The sequence below is a fragment of the Mus musculus genome, chromosome 5, assembly GCF_000001635.26.
Source record: "Mus musculus strain C57BL/6J chromosome 5, GRCm38.p6 C57BL/6J".
Taxonomy (NCBI): Eukaryota; Metazoa; Chordata; class Mammalia; order Rodentia; family Muridae; genus Mus; species Mus musculus.
In genome coordinates this window covers 97,018,340-97,031,500 of record NC_000071.6, presented here as the reverse complement: position 1 = coordinate 97,031,500, position 13,161 = coordinate 97,018,340, and the positions used below count along the sequence as shown (strand labels likewise).

The 13,161-nt window shown below is 43.3% G+C and overlaps 1 protein-coding gene across 3 annotated transcripts in view; it reads right to left on the bottom strand.

Annotated features, from left to right (window-relative positions):
• Nucleotides 1-13,161, bottom strand: part of Bmp2k (BMP2 inducible kinase) — a 93,377-nt gene that overhangs the window by 59,548 nt on the left and 20,668 nt on the right. For all 3 annotated transcript variants that reach the window (XM_006534788.4, XM_006534789.4, NM_080708.1), the window contains exons 2-3: nucleotides 3,552-3,670; nucleotides 259-364 (exon numbers count right to left, since the gene is read on the bottom strand). In XM_006534788.4, coding sequence (XP_006534851.1) covers nucleotides 259-364; nucleotides 3,552-3,670 — 225 coding nt within the window. The remainder of the gene's footprint in view (nucleotides 1-258; nucleotides 365-3,551; nucleotides 3,671-13,161) is intronic.

The window sequence follows — 13,161 nt, the reverse complement described above, 5'->3', positions numbered from 1 at the left end:
ACTTCACTAGCCTGGGTTTCTTGTTTTGAACCCAATTATCACTTTGTTTAATTCTCCATTTGCAGGCTCTTGTCATAATTATAAATTATCATTAGATTTTAAATAAGTTTTAACAGCATGTGTAATTAAGTCATTAAAGCTGAAATTGCAATAAAGCATGGAGAAGAAGGTAGCAGCTGCCCTGGGAGAAACCTCGGACCTCATGCTCATGGAAAGGGATGTTCTTTTAGCACACTACAAATGAAGACAGATACTTACCTCGACAATATTCCATTAAGATAAGCACTTCCCACACATTGTCACTAATTGAATTGACAGCACAGTCCAAATAACCGACAATATTTTTGTGGCCAGATAACTCTTTCTGTGAAAAAGAAATAAAATCTTTAAAATTAGAAAATATAAATCTTAAACTTCTAAGAGTAATGGTTATAAGCTTAAATAACTAGATTTAATAAATTTCTAAAAGCAGGAATAAGGTACGAGAATACAGTATTTCAGTCAGGGATTTTTATGACTTCATCAAAAACTCAATACATATGGAACAGTCATTATCTAAGATGAATAACCAATAATCATTTGTTTATAAGTTCCATCAAGAAAGTAATAAAAGCAATAATCTACCAAGGGCTGGTGACATGGCTCAGCCAGTGGAGACACTGACCGACCACCAGGCCTGAGGACCTGAGCTCAATCTCAGGACCAACGTAGTGGAAGGACAAAGCCAAGCCCCGTAAGCTGCCCTGACCTCTCTACACATGCTGCCCCCACAGATCCATACAAAATAAACAGATATAAGTTAGAACTAATCTACCAAAGTACGTGCATAACATACTTTTCAAGAATAAAGTATTAGAATCCTAATAGTATTTATCTTAAAAAAAAAAAAAAAAAAAAGAAAAGGAATTGCTAGGAGGCAGAGGCGGGCAGACAGAATCTCTGTGAGTTCAAGGTCAGCCTGCTTTACAGAGAGAGTTCCAGGATAGCCAAGCTACACAGAGAAACACTGTCTTGAAAACTAAATAAAATACAACATAAAATAAAAATAAAATAGAGGAATTAAGCACTAATGTTAATGAATGAGTTTCATACATTTTTCCTAAACATTATAGTTTATGTTGAACTCTTCCATGGAGTCATGGGTCCATGTACTTTTCACTAAAGCTAAAACAGGAACAAGTGGCCAAAAAACATTTGTGAGAAAGAGCGCATAGGTTAAAGATACTATTAGTGCTGTGTGCAAGCGAATAACAAATGGAAAGTCTGACAACGTTTCCCCCGGTACAAGGTCAGCAGCAGCAGCATATGGGGGCTGCAAAGAGGGTCAGAGTCCACTCAGGGATCCTGCAACTACTATCATTCGCAGTACACTGAGTTTCAACTGTGCACAACAGTCTGTAGTCAGAACTACTATACGCAAAACACGTTAACTCATACAGTGGGCGGTGGGTGGCCAAACAGCAGTTAAAGACCACCACTGCAAACGTGTAATCTTCCAACTATTCCTTGTTTAAAGGCAAAGACGTGACTGGAGCAGCTGCTAGTATCCTCTCCCTGTCTCAGAAGTATACTAACTCTATTGAGTCAAAGAGCACGGCTCAGTTGTAGCTCTCTACAACTCTTACAATATAATATAATCTCTTACAAGCATCACCTGTCAATAAAAAAAGCAGATGGCAGATGAGCTGAGGCAGGAAACAGGCGTGGAACACTAGCAGGAAGAGAGGGGATTCAGGGAAATAGTGAGAGGCATGGAGATTTGCCTGGGAAAGCTGAGGAGATGGGCATAAACTCGGGGGAGAATAAAGGTGGAAATCCAGGCTGGAATGCCATAGAAAAACTGACTTATACACAGCAGTGCATTATCTAGGCCCAAGTTAGGGAACTCAATCTAGCGTCCCCATTATCTTGAAGCAATTCTTTATCAACCTGTTTGCTAATATCTTTATCTATAAAATGTCTCAAAACCTAATCATCTCTAAACTAGCTAAGAGACAGAAACAACTGGAATTCAAAAAACCAGATCACATATATTCAAAAAACCAGATCACATTTGTAAGTGTTGATAAAGAGGTTGATATAAAGAAGGAAGTCCCCTTGGCAGTGAGATACGTGGGACTGGCATTAACTAAGCTGTCTGTCAGTGAGGACTGCTGGGAAGAGCATGTGTGGTTCAGTTTGTACTCTAAGTCTAGCTGCTCCTCAAACATTTACAGAAGAACCTAGGCATATAAGCCAAGGTGAGAAACTACTCACGGAGATGTATTCACATGTGCACTGCAGCAACAGCTAGTCACACACATGCACATGTGCACTGCAGCAGCAGCTAGTCACACACATGCACATGTGCACTGCAGCAGCAGCTAGTCACACACATGCACATGTGCACTGCAGCAGCAGCTAGTCACACACATGCACATGTGTGCAGCAGTGGCAGCTAGTCACAGCAGCCAAAAAAGTACAAGCAGCCCAGATGCCTAACTGGGATGCTGACAGAATATCGTGTGGTGACAGAAAGGAAATGGAGTACTGAAGAACACTACAATGTCTACAAACCTCACAGGCACTGAGATAAGAATAAAAAAAAACCCATTGTACAGCCCCATTTATCAGAAATATTCAGAGCAGAAGTCCCAAGCAGACAGGGCACTCCCTAGGGGCTGGGTGAAGGGACCATGAAATGGGCAGTTAAGTGGGCAGGGCTTTTCTTTCAGGGGTGATGAAAAGGTATTGAAGCTACAGAGGTAGTGATTATACCATACTGTGAATGCGCTAACTAAATCAGTTAATTTTCTATTACCAGAGGTCGAGTTTAAGTGAATGCACACATGTGTGCATGTGTACACAGGTAAGAACTGAGAAGGTGGGGGAAGAGAAGTGCGAACCAGAAGGTCCCAAGAGCACTGAGGTTGTTAGTAGTCTACTAAGATGTTTTTACTGTACTAGTATTTGGTAAGAGCTTTCCTTAATGATGGACAACTGGCCCTACACTGTAAAGTTCACAGGAAAACCAGGGAAGAGCAGTACTGTTGAAATGGGGGGGGGGGGACGGACCACAAATTGTTGTCTGTGGATATAAACACAAGATGAATGTAGAATGTGTGGAAAGCTAATATAGTCACCACCTTCAGGATGGGAGCCTCCTTCTGCATGAGAAAAACAGTGCCTAGACCAGTTGAACAAGAAAACAGAGAAGGAGTCGTGGTACGTGGAAGACTGCATTTCTTAAAGTGTCGGGTAGGTGAACTTGGTGTGCATTACATAATTCTGTGAAGTGTTCTACCCTCCCAGTCCCACACACTTGCAGTGAGCGCCCTACCTGCTGCACCCACACTGGGCAGTCGAGGAAAGGGTGACCTGGGCATTAGGCTCACGTGTGGCCAGGCGCCATCAACTACCAATTCCCACAGAACAGTTTAACTGAACGACCTTTCAAGTTTTGCAAGTGTGTATAAACTAATACATAACTTGCCTAAAAAACTGTGAATGTGATATAAAACCAAAAGAAAGGGATCCAAATTTCTAAAAAAAAGAAAATTTCTCTCACTTACCATAATCGTGATTTCCCTTTTACAAATGTTGAGGTCGGGTGTGTTATTGACATACATTCGCTTCAGTGCACATCGGATCCCACTGTGAGTCCGCACCAGGAAAACAGTGGAGAATCCACCTATGAGAGGAAGCCCAATTAATGTAAAACAATCAGAAACTACCATTTAAAGTATATACTATAATTTTACTGGGCATGGTGGCACACGCCTTTAGTCCCAGCACTTGGGATGAAGAAACAAATAAATCTCTTGTCAGTTCAGAACCAGACTGGTTCAAGGACATCCAGGGCAACATAGTGGGAAATTTTTTTAACTCACTCTCACACTCACTCACTCACTCACTCACTCACACTCTCTCTCTCTCTCTCTCTCTTTCTCTCTCTCTCCCTCCCTCCCTCCCTCCCTCCCTCCCTCCCTTCCTCTCCCTCCCTCTTTCCCTCCTCCTTCCCCTCCCCCTCCCCCTCATTTTGGAGCTAAATAACAGAGGAAAATCACCAGACTATATTCAGGATAAAAGTAAGTAGAGTGAGCAGCTTCCTGCTTGAGAGCCACCTGCTGCCCTCCTGCATCAGTGAGGACAGTACTTACAGAGCCACAGGCCTCTGCATCAGTGAGGACAGTACTTACAGAGCCACAGGCCTCTGCATCAGTGAGGACAGTACTTAACAGAGCCACAGGCCTCTGCATCAGTGAGGACAGTACTTACAGAGCCACAGGCCTCTGCATCAGTGAGGACAGTACTTACAGAGCCACAGGCCTCTGCATCAGTGAGGACAGTACTTACAGAGTCACAGGCCTCTGCATCAGTGAGGACAGTACTTACAGAGCCATAGGCCTCTCGAGTGAATCTGCTTCTCTCTCAAAGGGCAACAGACTAAACCTTACTTTTCCACAGATACCTGTGACTCAGGATACACAAATGTCTTCACATAACTTGTTGTAATGCTAATTCCTACCCACCCATCTTGATGGCAAGGTATAGCTACTACTTAACATTTAATATAGCTAAGAAGAGACAGCTGGCCTCTCCTCCAGTTGCAGGGATGAGTGTATGGTATCCCATGCAATCTGGGATCTGATTTGCTTATCAGCAACTTACTTTAGGGCTGGGTACTCACCAGCTCTAGTTCATGGTACTGAGAAGGCAGGGAATAATTTCCCGCCCAAATGAGAGTGTGTGGTAGGGAAGGCCCCACTCTTCTTTCTGGCCTCTCTGTAAGATGATGCTTAGACATGATGTAGATAATCTGTGACCATGGCGATTAGAAAGAAAATGGCTCAGGACAGGTGGACCACTGAATTAGCAAACCTCCCTCCAGAACTCAAGTGAGAGACAGTAAATGCTTTCTTTACCTACTCCAGTTACTGAGACATTCTCTTTACTGCATCTGAGAAAGTAGTTCATTTGAAATACATAGATAGTGCTATTAAAAAATCAATTATTTTATCAAATCTAAGATAAGAGTCTCACATTCATTTAAGACTCCTTTCTGGTATAGAACATTCTGTAACATGTTTTTCTTATAGGCATGTTGATTTTGTTAAAACGTTAAAGGCATGACTGTTAAACTTGTGCTATTATTGGAAAATATGAGACACTCTAGATGTTTTCAAAATGCACAAGAGAATCTGCAAGGGATACAGACCTGACAGGAGAATAAGGGTACACTGGCCTAAGTACATGTGTCAGTGAAAGCGACTGCTGACTTTATTAACCCAGAGTCACTTCCCTTCTTAGATCTACACTCTAGAGAAAAACCTCGCTCTCTCAGGGTTCTTGTATGAAACAATTTATGTAACACTGAACTGAGGTGTTCCCTCCCCTCTCCCCACTATTCGCACACACAAGATCATAAAATTAAATGATGATAGGCTTTGGTAGATAATTCTACCTAGGTTTTACAAGCTATTACACAAACACATGAGTTTCGTTTGTTTGCTTGTTCTAACGAGTGTTCCCATGCATGTATGAGCTAGCTCTTCATTGGTAGTAGAAAGGACCATGGCGAACACTGTAAGCTGCTCACACTGCTACAGTGAAAACAGAGGCTGGTTAAAGAGAAGACAGAGTTGCAACAGCAGCATCTGACACACTGAGGTGACGAATCAGAGGCTTGGAATTGAGTATGACGTAATCAAGTTGGACAGGTGAGAAGTGGCCAGGGCTCTGGGCCACTGGCAGCTGGACAGATGGCCACCACAAAGCCCTAGAGGCACATAAGGTGCAAGTGTCTGTGCTGGCAGCTTTATGTCAAGTTGACACAGCTACAGTCATCACAGAAGAGGACGCCTCAATTGAGACAATGACTCCATAAGATCAGGCTTCGGGTAAGCTTGTAGACATTTTCTTAACTAGTGATCGATAGGGGAGAGCCCAGCCCAGTTGTGGGTGGTGCCATACTTGGGCTGGTGGTCCTGGATTCTATAAGAAAGCAAGCTGTACAAATCATGAGGAGCAAGCCAGTAAGCAGCCCCGCTCCATGGCCTCTGCTTCAGCTCCTGCCTCCAAGGTTCCTGCTCTGTTTTGAGTTCCTGTCCTGCCTTCCTTCAATGATGGACTATGATGTGAAAACCTAACTTAAATACTTTCCTACCCAAGTTGCTTTTGATCATGGTGTTTCATCACCACACTAACCCTAGCTAAGATAGTGTCCTTCTCTTCTAAGTTCTAAGACCACTTCTAACAAGAAGCTTCCACCTAAGAGACCACGTTAGACCACCTCTAGACAGGAAGCTAAATATGGGGTAACCAAGAGAACTACATGGTGGTGGCTGGGAGAGAGGCGACACTGCACCATCGAGGAGCAACATGCCTAGTCACATGAGCGTGAGAGCAACGAGACAGTCTAAGGCACAACCTTGAGATACAAGGCTGGAAATCCAAATGTTGCCCAAGTGACTCACAGCACAAAGTCAAGGTCAGGAGCAACAAAGCTTGAGTCAGAGAAGGACAGAGGCAGCTTCAGCCACCCCGAATTGGGCAGAGGACACAGAAACAAGGCACATGCACAGCCATCTCCCTGACTGGGCTAAGTAAAGGGACACACAGAGCACAGAGCATGCAGCCTTCTCTTGGTTCAGTCCCTGTTAGCCCAGAGAGTTAACTAATCCCAACAGAGCTTGCCTCCACTCTTGTCCAGTTTTCCCACAAAAACCTTAAACAGAGCAGTTCAGTAGCCTTTTCCTCTCTTGGAAACTCCTCAATCTCTCAGGAGTCTCTCTCTTTTCTTTAGCTTCTCACTATGTCTCAATCTCTCGGTGTTCTATAAACAAAGCTTGCTTCCACTTTGCATATTCTCACCAGAGTTGGCATTTTTAAATTTTCATTGGCATAATACAACATGGAGCCACTATCTCAGGACGACCTTTGGTGACCACTGAGTATCCAGCACCATAAGGCTATGGTTCAAGCAGAACTAGGCAAAGGGTCCCATCATACTGAAAAGCCCTCAACCATATGTGTCTTAGGGTCAGCCTTCTTCCACAACCACCATTAACAGAATGATACCACAGCAGCCGCAAAAGCACGCTGGCACCTATCGAGCCACCCTGCAGGATTTAACGAGTAGCTATTCTATTACTATACCATATATGCACATATAATCCATCACATAACAAAAGCCATTCAGGTGACCTGTGTCTTGGGGAGTGTGGTTGTTTGTTGTTATTTCTGATGATGTTGCATTAAATGCCCTCCTGTTGCTGTACTTCTTTCTGGGATAGCTCAGTTCTAACTGGTTTTGGTTTTGTTTGTTTCTTGGTACTGGGAAGTGAAACACAACATTCCTAAGGGCTGGAACTTTTGTTTCTACAGAAAAGCTCCCCAAGCTAAGTCAGTAAAGGGAAAACAGACTTCAAATTCAAATTCAATGCTTTCAACAACTAGCTAAAATGTCAAAGAAACTTCTAGTTGCAAGCAACTCAGCCAGGTTTCTTTCACCCTCAGGAGACCTCCACAGCACTGAAAGTGTTGTGAATTTGACAGGAAATGCCTCTCAGTTTGCTATTTGTCTCTGAGAGCCACCAGCCCTCACTTTAAGCATCTTTACCTGAGTTTGTGGGCCTCTGCCATGGATCAACTGCATGTCCTTGGGATCTCTCTCTCTCCCTAAGACTTTTCCTTTCCTTTCAATCAGTAGAAGTTCTCCTCAATGTAAAAACAATTCTTTTCTCCTGGTTGTTTGTTTCAGCAATATTTGGTCTAAGCAATTCCTTTCAATTCTAACAGGATCCACCCATAGTTGGGATAAGCCCCAGAGTACTCCCCTCATATCAAACAGCAAATTATGTTCTGGTGATTATGTTCCGGTGGCTTGATTACAAATTATTAAACTGAAACGGAGTCATGGAAAAGTCAAAAAATTTGGAAGTCACTACAAGATATCAGAATCATGCAATAAAGCCATACTGCATAAATACTGCATGTTCACACAATTAGACTTATTCATTGCATGAACTTTAGTTCTCACCACTTGCTGTTTGTACCACACAGTGTAGCTGGTACTATTTACTAATACAGCATTTCATTGGGTATTAAACATGAAGCAGGATGCTACCAAAATGAAAAAACCTTTGAATTACTAAAACTGCTCAGTCTTCCCATAAAGGAAAGGGGGTAATTTCTCAAATCCCTTGTTAAAACTAACACTTGCTAATTTCTTTGACATTCTTCTACCTGTGCGTAAGAATGTTCTGAAGAAGTCCTTAAATCTGCCCACATGTTGTAAAGGAAAGTTGTGAATGCTCTGTGGTTAGTTACATCTACGAGGTGGGCATGAGGTACTCCCTGTAGCACTTTCCACCTTTCTTTGTGCTTTGAGGTTTCTCTATTGAGCTGCATCCATAGCCCTTGTGCTGAGACAGCACTCCATCACTTGGTCCAAGCCGGTCACGGTCTCCCAAGTGCCGGGATTATTTCCACCCAGTTCTAACAGCTCTGAGGCTCTGGGCTTAGTCCACCCTTCCCTACGTAAGCTGGGGATCAGAACCAGGTCCACTGCTCTCCCAATGTTTCCCCTCTTGCCACCCAACCTCACCATGGCCACTGAGAAGCAGTTTTCCTAAGACAGCCACTAATGCTGACTTTACACTACAGACTTTTCCCAAAGGGACCATTAAGTCTCTCGTGACAGAGAATGTTTTTGGTAGCCTAGCAACCTTCAGCTCCAACATCCCAACACATGAAACACTGCATGTTTATCCAAGACTTGGCCATGGGTGGTGATGCCTATGAAATGTATCCAGAGAAAGCAAACGGGGGTGGGGGTGGGGGGGTGGGGGGGCAACCTCCCATGTGATCTTTTCTTCTTCCCTGTACATTTTATCAGCAAAACAGAGGAAGGACTTAACTATCAGCAACTCCTAGCTCCAGCCATAATCACAGAAAAACGATGGGACTTTGAAACCCTGTTCCAGATAAGTAGGAAAGGCACTTACGTGTGTCTGTGTGATCTGAGGCATAAGACGGTTCTTCCTCCCATTGACTGCTTATCTCTGGTACAACAGAGCCCTAGGTTAAGTCAGCAAATCCAAGGCTTTCTCGTAAAAGCGCAACTCTTTCTAACGAGGGATGATTACCAACGTACATTCTTGCCAAAGCTATTGTTATCAGTAAGGAGAATGAATCAGAATTGAGGTTCATATTTTATTTCATTCCTGTAACATCACATAGCATTTAACATATTTCCACTTTGTAGATAAGAAAGAGACCAAAGGAAGCAGACAGCTAGTCTAACAAGAGAGAGCCATGTCTTTTATTCCCCTATAAATCTCTGGTTCTAATGATTTTTACAGCCCACATCTACCCACTTGCCAAACAAAATGTATAATAATGAACAAAAGGATCTAGAAATAACAGAAGTGAAGAACAAGACAAGTGAAGAAATCAAAAAAGAACAATGCCCTTCCCAAATTTTTGTTAAGAAAATTTGACTTAATAAGCATGATACCTTACTTATAAAAGGCGAACCATTTTTAAACTGGATATCGTAAAGCCTTTAAAGAAGAAAAAAAAAAATCAATGGTACCCAAGTGAGCCTGTAATCCCAACAATTTGAGAAATAAAAGCAGGCACTTGGTCATCCTCAGCTACAGAATGAGTTCAAGGCCACAAGAAATCCTATCTCAAAACACATACAAAAACATCCCTATGGCACAAGCAACTATGAACAGTGATTATACACAGTGAACCACTTCAAATTAAAATAATATACGAAAGTTCCTTAAGCTGTAATACTTCAGACAGCAATCAGATTGCTCAATCTCTCTGAAATATTATAACTAAATATAGACCGTTGTTCCCATCAGCCTGCAGTGGACCCCTTCCCCAGGGCACACACCATCAGCTCATCTTGGCCACTTCCACTCCCGACAAGCTCAGTGTACTGTGCATTTACACCGACAAGCTCAGTGTACTGTGCATTTACACCGACAAGCTCAGTGTACTGTGCATTTACACCGACCAGCTCAGTGTACTGTGCATTTACACCGACAAGCTCAGTGTACTGTGCATTTACACCGACAAGCTCAGTGTACTGTGCATTTACACCGACAAGCTCAGTGTACTGTGCATTTACACCGACAAGCTCAGTGTACTGTCCATTTACACCGACAAGCTCAGTGTACTGTGCATTTACACCGACAAGCTCAGTGTACTGTGCATTTACACCGACAAGCTCAGTGTACTGTGCATTTACACCGACCAGCTCAGTGTACTGTGCATTTACACCGACAAGCTCAGTGTACTGTGCATTTACACTGACAAGCTCAGTGTACTGTGCATTTACACTGACAAGCTCAGTGTACTGTGCATTTACACCGACAAGCTCAGTGTACTGTGCATTTACACATTATCATAGACCATGTTTAACATTAATATAACAAGCTGTTTAACAGCTTTCTGGTTCTTTCTGGTTCCCTCCTAGAAAAAGTACTTTCAATTTGACAATTAATTGTCAATATTATTTCAAATAGAAAAACTGTTTCATCCTGGAAGCAAAAATGCCCTGGGTGGTCAAAACGCAGTCAGTCAGCATACTTGGTGGGAATTTCCGGTCCGAGACCACTTCATGTGCTTCCATGTAATGGTCACGCTTAACTCTTAAACTGTTTTCAGTATTAACTTCATTGCTCTGCTTTTTTACAATAAAAACTGGAAGCAATCTTATTCCAATCATGACAAAATTAGACAGTAAGAATAAGCTCAGTCTATAGAACAGCAGGTGGCTACAGTCAGCAATGTTTATGATATATTTCAAAATATGTTAAAATAGAACTTAGAATAGTCAACACAAAGAAATGGCAAATAAGTTGATGGATTTAATAACTTCACACTATACACATGTATCAAAATATCACACTGTACCAAATAAGTACATCACAAATTTTTAAAAAGCCAGACGTACTGGCACACATCAGTAATTCCATCAATAAGGAGATGGCAGCCAGCCTGGATTACATAAGATGCGGTCTCAAAATACAAGGAACTGTAGAGATGTAGATCAATAGTAGAATAGGCTAAGGCCCTAGGCTCAATCCCCAGTACTATAAATAAATGCATAAAAATCTTAAAAGAGAAGTCATAAAATACACACTGAAAAGAGGGTGTGCTCCTTAATCTCCAGGGATACACTCTTGTGCTCTCGACAACTGACTTCATTCACTGCTCACAAAATGGAGCACCTGTGCAGCCCGACTCACTGTCTGGGCCCCTTCACTTGCATGGCTGTGGTCCTCTGTGGTGGGGCATTCTTTGTACGATTTTCATCTCTCGGCCTTTATGCTCCTCCCTCGGAATACAGCATGAGTCCATTTCCCAAAATCCTTACTGCCCTAGTCACCTTTACCAAAATGACATCACAGTCTCCCCCAGGTGGTTTTCCTGCGTGTGATATTTACATTCGTTTGATTTTCCACACAGTGGCCCAACATGTCACCTCTGTGTTCACATCCTTTCTGTGGCTCCCATTTCACTGAAGTCAGAAAAAAGTGGGAAAAGATTTACGTTGAGACAGAAGACTGCAGTATCTGACTCTTCCTCTGCTCTAACCTCTCCCCACCCCACCCCACCCCCGCCCCCACCCCACCCCACCCCACACCCCTACACCCCTCCATGTCAGGGGCCTCACTCTTACTTTGTTCTACCTGGAATGCACTCACCTGAGACTTTCTCCCTGCCTCCCCATCTCTATACAGCTCCCCCTACCTTTCCAGGCACCTGGATTTACTGTGCTAAGTCTCTATAACCATCATGCCCTGCTTCATTTCTTCTCCCTTCTGAGGCTTTACTGTTGTCTTGTTTCAATCGCTGTGCAGCATTTAAAGCTCATGAGTAACTCAATGGATTGCTGTGGCTAACTGTTCCGCCTGCTGTCGCACGGGCCTGACACACTACGAGCATTTACTAAGTCCATGTTGTATGGCTAACTCACTGTGTACATGCTGTGACTAGACTATGTGGACGTTTTGGTCTGAAATAGTGTTCTAGCAGTGTCTTCTGAGGTAAAATAGTGGTGCTAGTTGTCATGCCCAGATGTGAAAGTGTTGTTTTCTACACACTGCTTCAGCTTCTTCTTCACCACCATGCTTACCTGTGGTCCACCCTCCACCCCGCAGCCCTGCTCACCTGCAGTCCACCCTCCACCCCGCAGCCCTGCTCACCTGCTCCCTCCACCCCACAGCCCTGCTTACCTGCAGTCCACCCTCCACCCCACAGCCCTGCTCACCTGCTCCCCTCTACCCCACAGCCCTGCTCACCTGCTGTCCACCCTCCACCCCGCAGCCCTGCTCACCTGCTGTCCACCCTCCACCCCGCAGCCCTGCTCACCTGCTGTCCACCCTCCACCCCGCAGCCCTGCTCACCTGCTCCTTCCACCCTGCTCACCTGCAGTCCACCCCAGAGTGATTTGTTTGATAGGACATGGCACTACACATATGTAAGTCTAGCATATGGGAGGCAGAAGCAGGCAGACCACTTCCAGTTCAAGGCCAGCTTGGTCTGTACAGCATGTTCAAGACTAAATAGTTAAGACCCTATCTCAAAAAACAAACAAACAAAAAGAATAAAAATCCTGACTTACAAGGCCGTAAGTTGACTGTCTTCTTTACGGAATGAGGAAAAGTGGAGGGAAACCCTGGACAGTAGCATGCAGCTGAGAAGAGCACTGTGCTCTCTAAAGGAGGAGCTTCATCCTAGCATCGCTGGGGGGGTGGAGGGGGTAACCGGGAAAGGGGAGAACATTTGAAATGTAAATAAAGACAATATCCATTAAAAAAATTACAACTTAAAAAAAAAGAGAGAGTATTAGCCATAGTTTGGTATCATACCTGTACCAAAGGCAAGAGAGCCAGGACTCTACAGTTATAAATTCTCAGGACTTATGTTTGTGAACTGACCCATCATGTGGAGAATTAATGGAGGAATAAACAGACTGGTAAGGTATCAGTACAAGGTAAAGAAAAATCAGTTAATTAGCATTATAAAATGTATATTTCTATCTTAAAATATTTTGGATGCCTCTTAATGGAGAAAAAAAAATAAACTTGTTTGCAGAAAACAAAAGTCTTGACATTATATACTAATGTTTTGTAATATAGTCACCCTCCAAACCCA